This window comes from Rhamphochromis sp. 'chilingali' (assembly GCF_963969265.1).
Source record: "Rhamphochromis sp. 'chilingali' genome assembly, chromosome: 19".
Taxonomy (NCBI): domain Eukaryota; kingdom Metazoa; phylum Chordata; class Actinopteri; order Cichliformes; family Cichlidae; genus Rhamphochromis; species Rhamphochromis sp. 'chilingali'.
In genome coordinates this window covers 30521706-30541499 of record NC_137946.1, presented here as the reverse complement: position 1 = coordinate 30541499, position 19794 = coordinate 30521706, and the positions used below count along the sequence as shown (strand labels likewise).

The window sequence follows — 19794 nt, the reverse complement described above, 5'->3', positions numbered from 1 at the left end:
TTTATTTCTTGCCAAAAGCCTTTATGACCGCACATTAGAGGGGCTGATTTAATTCCTTTTTCATTCCTCGCAGTTGGTTTCTTCCTCTTGAGGGTAACATTCTGTCTAATGACTGCAGATATAAAAAAAAGGGGGAAAAAAAGTCAGTGAGTGTAGAAAAGTAAGTAATATAAAGTTTTTCTCTGTATGGGTGAAAGTACGTTATGATGTAGAGGCCTTAAGGGGGACATTTCAGTGTGGAGCATGTGGCAGCAGCAGATGTCGTGTTTGATGGTGACAGCTAATGGGTTAGTTTTCTTTTCATGTTTTTTGAAGAGCATTTTTGTTGTGAGGGTTTCCTATTTGTGGACAGTTTTCTGAAGCAGTTCATGCCAGTAGATCCGTATTTACCTGCACGCATTAACAAGGTATGATATTGATCCTCTCTATACCATTATGGCATTTTTTTTCCACTCTTTAAATTATGCTCTCTCTCATGTTGTCTCTTCAGAACACCTTAAGGTGGCACTAGAGGAGTACATGGTACGGCTGCCAAAGGTTCGCATCCTGAGGACCAAGAAGAGGGAGGGTCTGATCCGGACTCGCCTGCTTGGAGCAGCTGCTGCTAAAGGAGAAGTCCTCACCTTCCTAGACTCGCACTGTGAAGCCAATGTGAACTGGCTGCCTCCACTGCTGGGTGAGGACTTCATTATTGAGCCATGACCCTTAACATGAGCCCGATCCTCAACCGGCCTGCACTGTGTGCCTAGGTCATAACCTTAGTGATGGCTGCTCTTTACGTGTGACGTTAAACTCATTTTGGGGAAAAATAAAAATTCAAATTCAAATTTTATTTGTCACGTACACAGTACGATATGCAGTGAAATGCTTAGACAACTGCCCGTGACCTAAAAAAAAGAAAAGGCTATGAATAAGAGGAAATAAATATGAAAAATTAAAAAGGGTAAATTTAACTAGGAAGGAATAAAATATAAATTAAGGTTAAAAATGAAATAACTGTACAACACAATTTAGAATGAAGGGTAAATTTAACTGGGAAAGAATAAGATAAAATATATAAATTAAAGTTGAAAAAAAAAAATAACTGTACAACAAAATACACAATACACAGCATAGAACTATATAAGAATGTATGAAGAAATATAAATAAATAAATATAAAAAAAAATATATATATACACACACACACACACACACACACACACACACACACACACACACACACACACACACACACACAGTGGGGCAAAAAAGTATTTAGTCAGCCACCGATTGTGCAAGTTCCCCCACTTAAAATGATGACAGAGGTCAGTAATTTGCACCAGAGGTACACTTCAACTGTGAGAGACAGAATGTGAAAAAAAAATCCATGAATTCACATGGTAGGATTTGTAAAGAATTTATTCGTAAATCAGGGTGGAAAATAAGTATTTGGTCACCTCAAACAAGGAAAATCTCTGGCTCTCACAGACCTGTAACGTCTTCTGTAAGAAGCTTTTCTGTCCCCCGCTCGTTACCTGTATGAATGGCACCTGTTTGAACTCATCATCTGTATAAAAGACACCTGTCCACAGCCTCAAACAGTCAGACTCCAAACTCCGCCATGGCCAAGACCAAAGAGCTTTCGAAGGACACCAGGAAAAGTATTGTAGACCTGCACCAGACTGGGAAGAGTGAATCTACAATAGGCAAGCAGCTTGGTGTGAAAAAATCAACTGTGGGCGCAATCATCAGAAAATGGAAGACATACAAGACCACTGATAATCTCCCTCGATCTGGGGCTCCACGCAAGATCTCATCCCGTGGGGTCAAAATGATCATGAGAACGGTGAGCAAAGATCCCAGAACCACACGGGGGGACCTGGTGAATGACCTGCAGAGAGCTGGGACCAAAGTAACAAAGGTCACCATCAGTAACACACTATAACGGCAGGGAATCAAATCCCGCAGTGCCAGACGTGTTCCGCTGCTGAAGCCAGTGCATGTCCAGGCCCGTCTGAAGTTTCCCAGAGAGCACATGGATGATACAGCAGAGGATTGGGAGAATGTCATGTGGTCAGATGAAACCAAAGTAGAACTTTTTGGTATAAACTCAACTCGTCGTGTTTGGAGGAAGAAGAATACTGAGTTGCATCCCAAGAACACCATACCTACTGTGAAGCATGGGGGTGGAAACATCATGCTATGGGGCTGTTTTTCTGCCAAGGGGACAGGACGACTGATCCGTGTTAAGGACAGAATGAATGGGGCCATGTATCGTGAGATTTTGAGCCAAAACCTCCTTCCATCAGTGAGAACTTTGAAGATGAAACGAGGCTGGGTCTTCCAACATGACAATGATCCAAAACACACCGCCCGGGCAACAAAGGAGTGGCTCCGTAAGAAGCATTTGAAAGTCCTGGAGTGGCCTAGCCAGTCTCCAGACCTCAACCCCATAGAAAATCTGTGGCGGGAGTTGAAAGTCCGTGTTGCTCGGCGACAGCCCCAAAACATCACTGCTCTCGAGAAGATCTGCATGGAGGAATGGGCCAAAATACCAGCTACTGTGTGTGCAAACCTGGTAAAGACCTATAGTAAACGTTTGACCTCTGTTATTGCCAACAAAGGTTATGTTACAAAGTATTGAGTTGTATTTTTGTTATTGACCAAATACTTATTTTCCACCCTGATTTACGAATAAATTCTTTACAAATCCTACCATGTGGATTCATGGATTTTTTTTTCACATTCTGTCTCTCACAGTTGAAGTGTACCTCTGGTGCAAATTACTGACCTCTGTCATCATTTTAGGTGGGGGAACTTGCACAATTGGTGGCTGACTAAATACTTTTTTGCCCCACTGTACCGTAATTGTCGGGCTATAAGCCGCTACTTTTTGCACAAGCTTTGAACCCTGCGGCTTTTAGTCAGGTGCGGCTTTTCTATGGATTGTCCATGATTTTTGTCATATCGTAAGACGATTTGTTTTGTGTGTTCCGCTGTTGTATGGCACTACGTTGCCTGGCGGAAGGATCGGGGTTCAAGAGTGGTATGTTAGTCACATGTCCGTCCGCCAGGCAACGTAGTGCCGTACGAAGTAGCGCGAAAAACAAACTTCAAAGTAGCGGTACGCGTTCAGCGGGAGTTGTGGATGATGAGCGGCGATAAACTTGCAAGTTATGCCCAAAAAGCAAGTTATGCCCAACTCCACCGGTGGATTCTGACAGCGTGGAAAAGTGTGAAAACATCCACGATCACCAACGGATTTTGAAGGGCTGGACTCCTGCATGATGGAGAGGAGGACACCGCCACGGCCCTTCTGAGGGTGTTCGACTCTGACACTGACAATGAGGATTTCTTTGGTTTTGAAAGTGACAACGAAGGAGAGAAGCGGAGAGTGGATGATGAAGCCATCCTGAGCCTGTTTGTATCCGACATTGGAGAAGAGGACTTTGGTGTTTTTAGTGCGCAGGAAGAAGAGAAAGATGGTGGTGAATGACTGACTTTTCTTCTTGTTAAAGCCGTGTCACTGCACCTGAGCCTAAAAGGTAGTCCGAATCTATTTTTCTGGTGTGCTGTAGGCTACTGTTATGTACTACATGTGCAAATATGTACCCATAACTTGTTTTTCAAAATATTAATAAAAGTGATGTCTCCAAACAGCCATCTCTTTCCTGACAATTCGCTTTGTGCATATTCTCTTACATATGATAAGTCAACATTGAAACACCTGCGGCTTTTAGTCAGGTGCGGCTAATGTATGTACAAAACAGGATTTTCCCCTGATTTTAGCTTGTGCAGCTAATATTTAGGTGCGCTTTGTAGTCCGGGAAATACGGTATATACACAATAACAGCAGCTGTACAAGTGTAAAAGTGTCCAAAAATCTATTAAATACGATTTTAAAAAATAGAATAAAATATACCAAAAAGTGGGAAATTTGCTGGGCCAAAAAATTAGACAACAGCTCTCACTCTTCATTGCCTCATTACAACAACCATCATGTTTGTTTTAATGTTTCAAGCACATCTGCTCTTCATCAGATAATGAATGTTGTTGGTCATGTGAGCTCATCACGTGAAGATGTCCATTCAGAGCCCATATATTACATAGTTGCTAGATAAATAACATCTCAAAGTCATGTGTGGGTGGTGCATTACACACTGTTAACTGTCTGAAATATTATTGAATCTCTGAATAAGTAAATAAATAAATTCATCCAAGAAAGAAAAATGTAACACTTGGGGGGGAAAGCACTAAAAAATAAATGAAAAATGAAATAAAAAATGAAGGTTGTATCATTGTATACAGACAGCCAGAAGCTGAACCAGCCAGACATAAAAATACAAGGGATCATAAAAAAAACTAAAATAACATCAATTTATTGATTGAGACCTTTAGGAGCCAAAGTGTAAATCCAGAAGTGTTCTTATTGTTAGAGTAAAGTGTTCTCTCCTTGGGAGATGTACATGCTCAGTGCCAGCATAACTCAAGCAAGCCACAGTGTGATTCATACGCTTGGTGATTAGCAGCTGAACTTTCCTGATCATGCTTTCTTGTAGCACTCGATGTTTATGCCAGCCCACACAGACATTTAAGCATACATATCACATTTTGAAATCCAGGATATGAGTTAGAATGAGTAAAGAATACTCATTCTATGGGCTTGGACTGCATATGGTTTCCATGTAATGTGATCATGTGACCAGCAGCATTTGATCTAAGGTGCCTCTACTCTGTGTATTGCTGTCTGAAGGGCAGGTCTGTTTGTTATAACTACCCGAGGTGTGTGAGCTAAAATGGTAAATGTGCTTATCAGAAAAGTGTTTGATATCATTCAAATGAGAAGTAGGGTCATTTTCTGACTCCTGTGGGATCTAACCTGCTGTAGTCAGAGGAGTGGCTCCCTTACTGACGACTAGAAAAACCGCAGGTTTACGACATTTTTACATCTGTACGCTGCTTCGATTATGCGCACACAACTAATGACAACACAATGACACATGTAAAATAAGTGAGCGTTATAATTCATCCATTAGATTTCAGCCAGTCACAAAGCAATAAATCTAAGCTAGATGGAGCTGAGAGATATGAGGCGATGGTTACTGATTTATACTGAAACCTTTTAACCTTTTTTCCTGTAAAAGTAAATGGTAGAAAAATAAATTAATATTTTGTAAAAAATTATCAATCATTTTATTTGTTCCTAAAAACATGTTTTTTACCAATGGTAAAAGATAAATCATGGTAAAAATGGTCAGGATTGATACATTTCAGTTTGTAACACAGGAGCAAATTTTCATTTTGTGTACACACACACACACACACACACACACACACACACACACACACACACACACACACACACACACACACACACACACACACACACACACACACACACACACAGTTTCACCAGTTGTTTAAACAGCCCACCGACCCCTCATAACCTGCAGTCTGTGGACAGGAGGGTGAGTAGGCTTTGCTTGGCTGTAAAAGGTCTAAAGCCACAAAGCTTGGAAACGACTTTTCTGCACCATCTGTTGTCATAACCTGCTCGCCATCGTGTGTGCCTCCTTCTGTCCCTCTCAGACCGAATCGCCCAGAACAGGAAGACTATCGTATGCCCGATGATTGATGTCATCGACCACGACAACTTTGGCTATGAAACACAGGCGGGCGACGCCATGCGAGGGGCGTTTGACTGGGAAATGTATTACAAGCGGATCCCGATCCCCACAGAGCTGCAGAAGGACGACCCCAGTGAACCCTTTGAGTGAGTGACTCTGATACTTGGTTAGGGATTTTTTTTTTTTTTTATACCCATTATCTGATTGTGCCATGACTAAATGCATGCATCTGTTCCATGGGTGACCCCAGTGGGACTTAAAGCTTTTCAACTGGGTTTGTCTGAGCTGTGCACCTCTGAATGATTTACACCACACCGTGTTTATTCACTGAAGGTCTTTGTCGGCACTGCTATGCTCATACACGCGTTTACACATGAGTGTTGCATAGGATGGATACTAAAGCACTCGACTACTGCCCCATTAAGCTGCAAAACATGAAAATGAATTCCATTTCCAAAGTGGATAAATGCCAAAATCCCAGTCTTACATTCCAGAGTGTACAGAGAAATGGAAACTTTCTCGGATTTCAATGAACGAGTGTGGCGGTGAAGTGAAGCTGCCAGCTCGCTGTCTTAAATGTTGTCTCTGATTTTTAATGCCAGTACAATATCTATATCAAAAGCTATGTCATTATAAAAGACTGATTATGTTGCAGCACTGAACTATGACTTACTTGGTTTTTCTTGTCAGGTAGGGTTTATGAGTGGGAAAAGAGCGACATTCAGCTATTTTTATATTATTTTGCTACTTCAGTTAGGGCAGAGCTCTTCAAGGAATTACTTAACCTTTACTTTTAGCTGCTATTGTATTAGCTTTTATGCAGCAATAGCTTAAAAACAGATCTATGTAGATCTGTGAGTTCTAGAGTTAAAACAATTTAGAGATCGGTGGATATTTAGGTCATTTCACAGTCACCTCATGTTTTATACAGCATGACAATTCCAAAAAATGCAGTTTGTCAAATGGCCTCAAACTAAGTCAAACTCTAGCTAATAAGACGAAACTTTATAAAAATGAAATGGGAAGTGATTCATTTATTTATTTTTCTAACTCAGCCATATAGAGATATTGAGAGACGGGTGCCTTCGCTGGGCTGCAGCTCAGCTTATTCAAGTCATTAGGTCCACTTCCAACAAACACAGTTGGAAGTGGACCTTCCAACTGTGTTTGTGCTATTTGGAGCATTTGTAATGCAGTTGTCTGGCAAATCATGTGGCCCACTGTGTGGTTAATTGTACTAAAAACCCACTGAAAATGTCTATGCTTCAGGTTTGGTGAGTGAAATTCTACCCAATTATTTGTACCTGCAGTAATTAGCAGGTATTGGTGTCTGTGTTGGACCCATGTGGTGCCTGGGTGCTCTTTGCACTAATTGACATTGCTAGCTTAGATGATAACTGGCACTCGACTAGGGCTGGGCCATATCATACTGTTCACGGTAATACCGGTATAATGTTGGGCAAAGATAAGAAAATGAAATATCGCGATAGAATATGGGTAAAACGCGCAGGCGCAGTGCCTTTGTTTTCATACGCACATGGCGGAAAAAGCATGGCGGCGATGGAGAATGAGAAGGGCGAAAGTGGATCGTTGAATGAAACGGATGAACCAGAATTGGTTTGTAAAAATGCTCCAACTTCAGTGGTGTGGAACTGGTTTAGCTTTCGTCCGTCAGATACACAACAAAGCACTATTTTTGGTAGAGCATGCTAGCGGGCCGTTGTTGTTACCGTATTTTTTTTGGAAAATACGGCGCACTTAAAATCAATCCTTTAATTTTTCTGAAAATCGACAGTGCCCCTTATAATCCCGTGTGCCTTATGTATGACTTCTGGTTGTGTTTACTGACCTCGAAACGATTTTATGTACACGGCGCTCAAAAATCTGTCAAATGTTTCAGTACGACTTTGCTGAGCTACGAAGCCACACCGCGGCGTAATTGTCGGAGCATTACGGCTGTCATAGGCAGGCGCCTCGCGGAGTGATACGTACTGTGCTTCAACATAATGTTACCGTATTGTGTGTGTGTATAACCTCTTTTTAAGTTTTGTGCATATTACACATGGTTATGCTGAGGATATGTCGGCCAGTTTCCACTGGAAACGCCTTTTGGTTAAACTGTCAGCAAGGAATTTGCATTTGCACTGTTACATTTTTATATAACTTTAATGCACATAAAAAAAAAAAACAGCTGCTTGTTTAAGTGAAAATACATTGATGTTTTTTGTTTTGTTTTTGTTTTTTGCACCAATAAAGTTGAGGAGTTGTAAAGTATTTTGTCTAGTGTGAATTATGTCGTCAGTTATATCGTTATCGCAAATTTTCAAATGTATATCGTGATAAATATTTTTGGTCATATCGCCCTGCTCTACACTCGACCCTCTCCCTTAAAAGCAGGATCCTAAAAAAACAAACAAAAAACATATTGGTGATGACCACGATGCTGAAAGTGAACATCACAACCCAATGAGTGACATCATTGTGACTACAGTTGTCCCTCATATGGAGTTTTTTTTAAATTGTTTATGTTGACGTTTCAAGCTGTTGGTTGGACAGAATGAGCTGAGACATTTTTGTGTGTGTGTTGTTATTTTTTGATAATTTGTGAGTCTCTTGTTTAAATGATTGGCTGCACATGTAGTTAACCATTTGAGTGTTGTCTATAAAGTTTCTTTTAAACAAAGATCAGTCACAGATTAATGTGTTTACAGTGTCATTGGATATTATTGGAATGTTTTGACCTTACAATATAAAGTGCCTTGAGGTCACTTTTGTTGAATTGATTCCTCGGCAACACTGCCTCTCTGCAAAGAAGCCTAATAGGTTTTTGCCATACTTTCTTCCCCTTTCTGTACCTTTTAAGTAATGGACGCTGAAATAAATAAATAAATAACCAAATAACTGCATGGGATGCCAAACACTCCATTTGTGAGCTTTGAGGGATTAGTTAGACATTTGTCTATGTTTGGATGCCAGAGAATATTTGACTATCCTGGGGAAATGCTGTAGGCATGATCAGGCGGTGATGCAGGAGGATAAGAAACTAAAGAAGAAATGAGCTGCAGAACAATCAGAATCAATCCTCATTTCGTGAATTAGTCTGCTCTTCTTACCCAATGAAATGACCTTCATCAGTGCAAATCCAATTTGAGTCGCAAAGATTTTCATTTTCACTCTGACATTGCAGCAGTGGAGAACGAGGCATGGTGGGCTGGCAAAATCCATCTCGGAGGTGTGCGTGCGTGTGTGTTTGAGGGTAATGGAGTATGATTTTTATCTCCGTCCTCATGCCTCTGTCACTGTCCCTGTCCCTTTTGTTAATGCCATCAACACTCCCTTCATTTGTCCCCCCCCCCCCCCCCCCCCCCGCTCTCTGTCTGTCTCTCTCTCTCTCTCTCTCTCTCTCTCTCTCTCTCTCTCTCTCTCTCTCTCTCTCTCTCTCTCTCTCTCTCTGCTTCTTTAAGTTTCATTTAGCAGTTAGCTCAGGCTAACAAGGTCAGTAGACTGAAATGGAGAATATCAACTTGAGCATTTGTAGTTTAATCTCAGTTGTTTGTTAGAAAGACCTGGACCATGCTGTCCTTTACCTCAAATACACCCAGAGATTCTGTTCCTTTGTAGGAATTGATACTTTGTCTGAGAAGATGGTCTAAAACGAGCAAACTTACCATTCATCAGTTGCAGTTAAAACAATAAATAAAAGTACAAAACTAACAGGACAATAAATATAATTTTCACAGGTCTGACAAATGCTGTTAACAACTTTGCCAAAATCAAATGTAACTTAAAGGTTATGAAATCATGATTTAATTTAAACATAATTGTTGTGGTATCATCAATCTGATTTACTCTGACAGCAGTCAAATGGGTACAGAGATTTTATATTCTGGCAAATGTACATGTTGAGCCCAGTACTTTACTTATGGTGTTGCATTTTCTTGCTGCTTCTGGCCTGTTAAGGTCACTTTAGTCGATGCCGGTCAATATTAATTCAGTAGAGCTGCTCTGTGGCGGAGGGCTGAAGTCTGTACTGTGCAAATCCAATTTGCCATTTCCATTTCTATTGTGATTTTCTTTTATTGAAAAGAAATAAAGTTTAATGTTGACATGCGTAGGAAGGTAATTACAGGCATTCAGAGTGGTGGAATTTCCGTTCTCGTCTTTAAACACTACAGCAGTGTTTCGCAAACCCGGCTGGACAAATTTGTGGCCACCATCACACCGGTCGATGTTCAGCTTGCACTTCACAGTGTGGGTGAACAGGTAATCAAAAAGAGTCTGTATGGGGTCCTGGTACTAGCAGATGGTCTGCAGACTTTCACTGTGTTTGTGTCTGTTCAATATAAAGTAATGACATTTTTAAAGTAAATAGACTGTGCTGTCTGCACATGAGACTGGGACCCACGCTCTGGACAGATTGTTTTTAGTGTGCTACAACACTGAATTACGTTGACAAGGCGAAGACGGACCCACATTACAAAAGCAAAGAGGATCTTCGGTAGTGCTGGCTATCCACTTCATCCATCTTAAAAGGTTGACCGAGTCAGGTAAAGCATGAGATACTTAAAGACCTTTCAGGTAGTGATTGATCTGGAAATGGATCAGAATATATTTTTGTTTATTTTGTGGTTATTATCAAGAGATTGGGGTATTTTTGTCCCCCCTTTCTTGTACTTTATCCTCACTATAGAAGAACCATGTTATGGAGAGACACATTGACCCAAAAATAATGACGTTAACTGTGGTTCTGCACAGTTGCTACTCCTCTAAAAACCACAGTACTAAGAGCAGTGATGGGATTAACGGTGTTGCTTTTTTTCAGTAAGGAGTAATCTAAAGAATTACTATTCCTGTTGTTACAACGCCGTTACCGTTACTAACAAGAAAATGCGGTGCGGTCGCGTTACTATTTTTCAACAAACAGACGGTTGAAGCTGTGTTCAGCTTACTGCAGTTTATATCAGTTGCACGGAAGTAGCTGTAAGTAATCTGGGCGCTACAGCTTTAAGCAGCTGTGCGCGCTCCCGCGGGCGGCAATCACTGTCTGGTAGACGATCACTTTTTGGCACAACACCTGGGGCTAAAGGGGCAAAACAATCGCATGAGTGCTGCTGTTTGTCTGAGGAAGAATAAAGTAGTCGTGGTAAGCCAATCACATGACCACTTTAAGATGACAAAGCAACAAGGTGAGAGAGAGAGAGAGAGATAAAGACAGCAGAAAAAGAGAGAGAGCGAGTTTTGAGATGTGAGAGATTTGTGATGTTCAGCGTGTTTGGAGTGTGTAGTTACTGTGATGTCTTGTAGTGTTGTGGATAGTTTTGTGTTGCGTCAGAACAATGAGGCGACTGCTGTCTGCAGGTAGAAACAGGAGTGATACACCTGCTGCTGTCAGACCTGCAGGTATCAGGCTGTGATGTTCTCCTTTATAGTGGACAAATTATTTTTTTGAAGTGGCACAAATAATTTGTGTGGCATCTTATTGAATGCAGAACAGCTGATTGTTCTGTAAATGGTTTGAAATGGTTATAAAAAAAAGGTCAAAGGTAAATGGCTGCAAATAACTTTGTTGTTTGCAAAACTTGTGCATAGGATTTTGAAATTGACAATTTATATTTGCATTTAAAGTTATGAAATATGATCCATTAAACATGTTTGTGGTTGTCACAGTAAAAAATATAACTTTTTCTACTCGGATTTTATGTTTTTTGTGTGATTTCTAGATCAATTGTGTTAATACAGTTTGTCAAAATGAAAACATAACTGTAAATTCAGACACGTGAGGTTGTGCTGAAAAGAATGATACCAAACAAGGGAAAGTAAATAGTTTTTAAAGGTGAAATGTAGAGGGAAAATCATAAGTAGTCAAAAATGGCCAATTAAACCCTGGACCCCAGATAGATAGATAGATATATAGATATATAGATAGATATAGATATCTATAGATATATATATATCTTTTTTTTTTTTTTAAGTAACGCAAACGTTACTTTTCAAGTAATTAATTACTTTTAGAATCTTGTAAATCAGTTACTAACTCAGTTACTTTTCTTGAAGAAGTAACTAGTAACTATAATTAATTACCGTAATTGTCGGGCTATAAGCCGCTACTTTTTGCACAAGCTTTGAACCCTGCGGCTTTTAGTCAGGTGCGGCTTTTCTATGGATTATCCATGATTTTTGTCATATCGTAAGACGACTTGTTTTGTTTGTTCCGCTGTTGTACGGCACTACGTTGCCTGGCGGAAGGGCATGTGATCAGACACACAGTATCGGGTTCAAGAGAGGTATGTTGGTCACATGTCCATCTGCCAGCCAACATAGTGCCGTACAAGTAGCACGATAAACTTGCAAAAAGCAAGTTATGCCCAACTCCACCGGTGGATTCTGACAGCGTGGAAAAGTGTGAAAACATCCACGATCACCAACGGATTTCGAAGGGCTGGACTGCTGCATGATGGAGAGGAGGACACCGCCACGGCCCTTCAGAGGGTGTTCGACTCTGACACTGACAACGAGGATTTCTTTGGTTTTGAAAGTGACAACGAAGGAAAGAATCTGAGTGTGGATGACGAAGCCACCCTGAGCCTGTTCATATCCAACACTGGAGAAGAGGACTTTGGTGGTTTTAGTGGGCAGGAAGATGATGGTGAATGACTGACTTTTCTTCTTGTTAAAGCTGTGTCACTGCAACTGAGCCTAAAAGGTAGTCCAATCTATTTTTCTGGTGTGCTGTAGGTTATTGTTATGTACTACATTTGTTACTCATTCATGAAGCACAGTACATGTTTCGTACTTGTAATTACCGCTACTTGTACATATACCTGAAAAGTTATGCAAATATGTACCCATAACTTGATTTTCAAAATATTAATAAAAGGGGTGTGTCTCCAAACAGCCATCTCTTTCCTGACAATTCGCTTTGTGCATATTCTCTTACATATGATAAGTCAACATTGAAACACCTGCGGCTTTTAGTCAGGTGCGGCTAATGTATGTACAAAACAGGATTTTCCCCTGATTTTAGCTTGTGCGGCTAATATTCAGGTGCGCTTTGTAGTCCAGGAAATACGGTACTTTTTCAAAGTAACTTGCCCAACACTGCCAAATAGTCAAGGCACCTAACTGTAAACCCACAATTGTTAATCCCATGTTTCAATGAATGAGATGTTTAGTTTGGCTTTAGAGATACAGATAACTTTGACACAGGTGGTGCTGAATAGAGGAACTAATTCGGGAACGCCAAAGTCAGAGTCATAAATTCATTTCAGCCACTGGTGTTCTCCTGGAAATGTGAATACTCCATGTAATACCATTTGGAGACCAACCAGTAACTGTCACTGACTTCATTTTTCAGCCCTCAGCCATGATGGGCTGCTAGAGTATTGTGTTGACTTTAAAGCTCATAAGAACTGAAAAAGTCCTGTTTGCCCAATATACTGTGTTACTGAAGTGATTTATGTTTCAGTTAATCACTGCATGCATTTTTCATTTCTCTAGCAAAATATAAAGAAATGAGGGGCATCTCAAGACTTTTGCACAGTACTGTGTATACGAAACGCTGATTAAATTATATGCCTGAATAAAATGAATTAAATATGTCCTCCCAAAACGGTTTTTTTTTCCTTCCACAAACAGATTTTTTTTTCTGCACAGCGGCAAAACAAAGTAGTTGCTAAGCAACTCAGGAGCAGCAGTGTGAGTAGTGACTGGGTCAACTCATTATCATTTTAAATTAAGTGTTTTGCAGCAACAGGGTTTTTTCTGGCTTTGAGTAGTGGCTCCCTGTTTGAAAGAGAATGGAATTCATTGTTTTCAAGAGGTCTTTGTGAATGTTCACGTGTGTGTTCAGGCATTTGTGAGAAACAAACACGACAAATGACCACGAAATGATGAATTAGAGGTTCCACAGAATCTGACAGATACGGAAGCTGAATTCAGTTTTATAATACAGGTATTAATTGGACATTCATGCATAGAATAATATGTCAGATGTATTCAAAATTGCGTATAGAATTAAGTGAAATGCCCTGTTTTTCTTTGGTGTGCAGTATATCTGATGATGCTAACCAAATGTGGATTTTGTTTTCAATTTAATTTTATATGAATCAAAGATTTAGCAATGTATAATAATATCCTACAGTCCAAAAACAGCTTTTTGATCTCATAGACAAAGACAATGTACTGTCAAGTCAGTCCACCATGACATTGGACAAAATCTAAACAAATCAAGCCATTAAAACTCAATTCCAAACATTAGAGGCTGTACAGGTGCAGTCATTAATACCATACACTAGGGCTGGGCAATATGACCCAAAATTCATATATCGATATTTTTTAAAAAACCTCTATATATCGCCCAGTCCTACCATACACTACAAATTATAATTGACTGTGAAGTCAATGACCAGTTCTTGAGGGGGAGGCTGCAATTGAAACAATCAAAAGCTGCTGATCCATTGACCTAGTCAAGCTAATTGATACGAATGGAATAGATGAGACTATCTTGAATGGGACATGGTTTGTTTCCATCACCTGAAGCATTTTAAAGCATCTGCACCTGAGATGATGTCGCCTGGCCTGGCGTACAGTGGAGTGCAACTGGCTCCCAGGCAAAATCAATAATTGTTTTATTATGTTTTATGCTTGTTATCAGTATAGTTGAACATACATGTGGTTGTTACCCTGCCAGATTAAACTTTAACTTGTGGTTAAGCGATCTTCATATTGACTAGCTTGCGAGATGTCAGTGCTGTCATTCCCAAAAGCCGCTGGGTTTCCTTCCACGCAACTCTGGGAAGAGTGTTTGTGTTTTCTCCCTCCGGTGAACAAGAGCTAACAATCACCACCCCATAAATCAGTGCCCACGCAGTGTCTACGCTCTCTTTGCTAAACTCACACAGTCTGCTGACCATACCCACCATCAGCACTCACACACAGACATGCAGCACTGTTTCTCTGTGCCCCTGCAGCTACTGTTGTTCACCCTTTGTCCTGTGATGAAAGTCTGTCTGGTGCATTTCACTCTGCGCTATTCCAGGGAAGCAGATTGTGTGTGTGCGTGTGTGCGTGTGTGTGTGCGTGGCAGCTTTGTTTGCTTCACTTTGTTTCCTCCAGCATACAGCAGTCACCAGTTATGGACAATGAACTGCACAAGCACAGTTATCTGGTCAGACAGGTCAAGTATGCCTGTGTGAAAGAATTATTCAAACTGTTGCAGAAAGCCGCGCTTTATCAGAACAAACGTAGGCAGGGGAAAACAAGAGCAGCGACCTCAGCTCGTGTTTTTATGGCCTTTACGACGCTTAATGTGTGATTTAGGCTCAGTCTCGTTTCCATTTTAGTTTTTATCACTACGATCACAAAGCTGGTTGTTAAGGAGCAGTTACGCATTACGGTTTATATTCACCGTTACCACCATAATACATACTTGGACTAACGGTAAAAAAATGGAAAAGTGCTGCTGGTAAGAGGCAGATTAACTTCCATGTGAAATTTCTTTGATTTAATGATTAATTTAAGGGGAAAAAAGCCAAAGTTGGCAAGCGATCTCTCTGAACACTGATGGGACCTGAGATTATGGTCCAAGCCCATCATATCGTCCATGCTAACCGCTCTAGACTCATAATTCACTAACAATAGTATCCACCTTGGTTGCAACAAAGACAAACGTGGTGTTTCAACATGAGAATGATTGGAAAATTAATTCTGTAGTCCTCAAATTTATTTTCCTCTTATACCCTTTGCTATTAATTCCCATACTGCTACAATTTAGATTAAAATAAAAATAAAGCTCTGAAATTCTGAGCACTAGTGTATCACTAGATAATAACTCTGGGCACAAATGCCTTGTAATGTTTCAGGAAATAGAAGGAAACGAGGCTTTTCTTGGATTTATAATGCTCTCTGTGAGGTTATGTTCTCACCTGTCTTGCATTATTTCATAGTTCAATACAGAATATTCCCCGTGGATAAAACTTTTCTTTCTCTGCCCGCCTGCTCCTCCCGTTTTCCTCTTGTTGTTGTCGGTGTCCTGATGAGAAGCTGTTCGATATTTTACGTTCAGTTTTGCTGCAGGGAGAAGCTCCCACTGCACTCTGAGCTGAGGACTATTATGTTGTTTGGCACTGCTGAGCTTGTCATCCCAGTCAGTATTCTCACTGGTTCAGATGGGTTAATTGGTTTTGTGCTGTGAAGAGTGTCACTGGGTTGCCACACACACGTGGGGATGTGAAAAACACAGCTCTGGAGTGGGATAGAGCCGGAATTCTCTAACACACTTTTCTGTTTATTTAATCCTGTGTGCATTTAGCAAGTCACGGGATGTTCAAACCTGGCACTTTATGTGTGTGGCTAGCCTGGAAGATTTGAAGTCATTTTAATACTTCCTGTTGTATTCCAATATATGCTCAACTGTGCCTTTGTGTCTTTTAGGTCTCCAGTGATGGCAGGTGGACTGTTTGCTGTCGACAGGAAGTGGTTCTGGGAGCTCGGGGGATACGACACCGGTCTAGAGATTTGGGGAGGGGAGCAGTACGAGATATCCTTCAAGGTAAAAAAAAAAAAAAAAAAAAAAAAAAAAAAAAACAATTTAAAAAGAGAAGAGTGCACACAAGTGCAGTGTAGCGTCGAAAATAATCAATAAAATCACTTTGACGTCCGTGAAGAAAGCTGACTTGATTCCCAAGACCTGTTGGTCCTGGTTTAATGTTTGGATTCAGGCATTTCAGTTTGGTACTGAATATACTAAACCCAGGGTTATGAACTGTGTGTGTGTGTGTGTGTGTGTGTGTGTGTGTGTGTGTGTGTGTAAGCAGAAAATGACAGCACTGAAACCTCAGTCATGCTTGTCACTGACTCATGATCTTGTAAAAATTGCTTTTTTCCTATTATTTAAAAATTTGTATCCAAAAGTCACATGACTAATAAGTCATAATAAAACTGTATAGAAGTGATGACATCATTCTTGGCAAAGAAATTCATTTGAAATTGAGATTACAGTGTTGAATCATTCTCTAGTATTTTGGTGCAAAATCTCCCTTATGCATTCAGCTGGGTTGAGATTTAGAGACCATGAAGGTCAAATTGCATAATTCACATCATTTCATAAACCTCAAGCCATCCAGTGAGCCCTGGTGCCCTCGGATTACCTGTGTCCTGTTTCGTCATAGGATAAAGATGATCACGCTTCTAAGAGGACCCAAAATGCTTGCTGTCAGAGCTTGCTCAGAACTTTTATGGTTTTCTTGTGGAATTCCTTTGACCTGCCAGTTTTTAACAGACAAGTCAAATCATCCATTAGCAGGAAGCAGTGGTGATTCAGGAGACTGGGGTCAGTAAGAAAACAACAGTTAGACTGTATGCTGTCTAGCTTTTTGCACATCCTCTAGCACTGAGAGTGGGCAGAGGAAGTGGTAGAAAGTATAGTCATCTGCAGTGACTCAGTGTTGCTGTCAAAGATTAAAGCCGAATAAGCCCAAAATCACCAACAAGTATATGAAATACTGTTTACTGATTCAAGGTTAGCCTGTGAAGGGGAAAAATTTGAAGTTCATGTGAGTACTGACATACTCAGAAAGCAGACACACTGGAAAAAAGAGGCTGTCAGGAGAGAATACGTGTTCATGGAGATATTGTCAAATTTGATGAAAATCAGAGAGCAGAGTGTTCAGAGGAAATGGGAACAGTAATGGCAAGGTGCAACAAAAGGAGAGGGTGGGGGGGATAATATCAGAATCAACAGGAAAGACCACGTCATTGTCACTAAATTGAGAATTGGTTACAGTCACTTCAAGAGATGTCAATGTCAGGAAAAGAGACGAAGGAGAGAGCTTGTGAAGAGAAAAGAGGCGAGAACAGGTTAGAATGCATTAGAAAGCAACTGGACTAAATAAAGACTGCAATAGAAATGGGCAGACCTGGATGAGAAGAAGATAGTTGCACAACTTAAATTGCTGTAAAGCTATTAAGAAAAGAGGTCTTGTTGCTAAGTGCAGGAGTAAATGAAACATTTTTCATTTTTCCTGAACCACCTCCTTCTTAATAAGCGCTTACTGATTTTAATGCTCATATGCTCAGCATTACTATATTTTGACATTAAACAGCTTTTAAAGAATTTTGGTCCCATGTGCTTCCCTCTCTTTGGTTTTCCCCGTATCTCTTTAACTAAGCAGTTAAAGACTTGTAAAGCAAATGGTGCTTCCCTCATTGTGGTTTCAACTCATGAGCCAAATATAATCTGTTGCATCTACGACTCTCCACATTAATCATACTCAGAAGTCCCTATTAGATTATGTTTTTGTCTGGTACTTCACCATGAATTATTCTACAACACAGCCATAACTGCTTGCGACTTGGCCAGTATGTTAAGCAGTGGTCTCCCCCTCCTCTCTGTGTGCGCCGGACAGACAAAACGGCCCGTCACAATAATTGAATTCTGGTTTGAATGAGTAAGGACTTTTGTCGTCTCACTCAATTAGACACAAAGGCCACTGCTGTGTAGTTTGATGAAATTGGACATATGCTCCTGTGTGATAGTACTGCGATTGTTCCTTAGAGTGAAATTTCCAGCACAGAGGCATTGTTGTTTATACAAATTGAACACCTAAATCTAATTTTCCATCAAAACAGTTTTACTTGTGACTGCCTCTTCATATTAACATAATGCCATTTTGCTATTGATACGGAATAAGAGAAATTTTAACGTATGCCTTGCATGAAATGTTGCCTATGTGAAAAGTTTTACTTTCACATAGGCAACATTTATGACCAAAGGGAAAAAAATATATATTTTTTACATCATTATATACATAGATTTACAAATTTATTAGAGCATCTGTCATAAAAACAAGGGAACACTATTAGTTAGTATACTATACAGAAATATTTCAAACATGTTTAAGACTAAAATTGTTACTATTTATTATATAAAACCAACTGAGTTCATATTCTTATAACTAAACTTGAGCCAGCATACTGGATGTCTCTGAGAAGTTGGAAATTAATCAAGCGTAATCTACTAAAACTGATTTTTAGATGAGTAAATAACTAATCTGGTCAAATTCATGGATAACAACAATTTTGAGCTTTTGCAAACTGCTGGATTAGTAAAGAGCAATATTGTTAGTTTAGGACAACCGTGGCATACATTTTAGATGGTGGTAATAATTTTGTAAACCAGCGGTCCCCAACCTTTTTTGTGGCACGGACCGGTTTATGTCCGACAATATTTTCATGGACCGGCCTTTAAGGTGTCGCGGATAAATACAACAAAATAAAACTAGTACCGGTACCGGAAAAAAGAAGATTTATTCATAACACACGTGAAAAGACCCAGGAAAACAGAGCTAACGATAAAAACGATAACAATAACACTGAAAACCGATAAAAACCCTGAAAATTATACATTTCACACCTGAGCCTCAACTCTCGCGGCCCGGTACCAAATGACTCACGGACCGGTACCGGTCCGAGGCCCAGGGGTTGGGGACCGCTGTTGTAAACGCAAAAACTCCTTGACAAATGCCAAAAAAAAAAAAAAAAAAAATAGTCAAAGCATCCATCCATCCATCCATTCGCTTCCGCTTTTCCTTTTCAGGGTCACGGGGGGGCGCTGGAGCCTATCCCAGCTGTCATAGGGCGAGAGGCGGGGTACACCCTGGACAGGTCGCCAGTCTGTCGCAGGGCTAACACACAGGGACAGACAACCATTCGCACTCACATTCACTCGCACATTCACACAATGGCAATTTGGATTTTCCAATTAACCTATCCCCACAAGCTGCATGTCTTTGGACGGTGGGAGGAAGCCGGAGTACCCGGAGGGAACCCACACAAACACACAGAAAGACCCCGGCCTGATGTTGGAATTGAACTCAGGACCTTCTTGCTGTGCGGCAACAGTGCTAACCACCGTGCCACCGTGCTGCCCTGCCCTGTAGTCAAAGCATGCATTGATTTATCTCTAAGACTTTAATTCTGTTGGTAGAATATATATTTACATTATTATATTAGCATTAGTTCAGTCAAATAAATAACCATTTTTTCCACATCTCCACAAGTTTTTGGTTAGGTTCCTGAATTTCTTTCAGTGCTAAACATAAGCTGATACTATAATTTTGCATCAATAATCTCTTTGACTTATTTGCCCAGTTGCTCCGGTTGTCCGTAGTTGCTTTGCAGACCTCAAC

General features: G+C 40.3%; 1 protein-coding gene across 1 annotated transcript in view; it reads left to right on the top strand.

The window, feature by feature from the left end:
• LOC308386783 (polypeptide N-acetylgalactosaminyltransferase 10-like) overlaps window positions 1-19794 on the top strand; it is a 124535-nt gene that overhangs the window by 79657 nt on the left and 25084 nt on the right. Inside the window, exons 5-7 of the mRNA XM_080866559.1 lie at window positions 491-676; window positions 5571-5754; window positions 16040-16157. Coding sequence (XP_080722685.1) covers window positions 491-676; window positions 5571-5754; window positions 16040-16157 — 488 coding nt within the window. The remainder of the gene's footprint in view (window positions 1-490; window positions 677-5570; window positions 5755-16039; window positions 16158-19794) is intronic.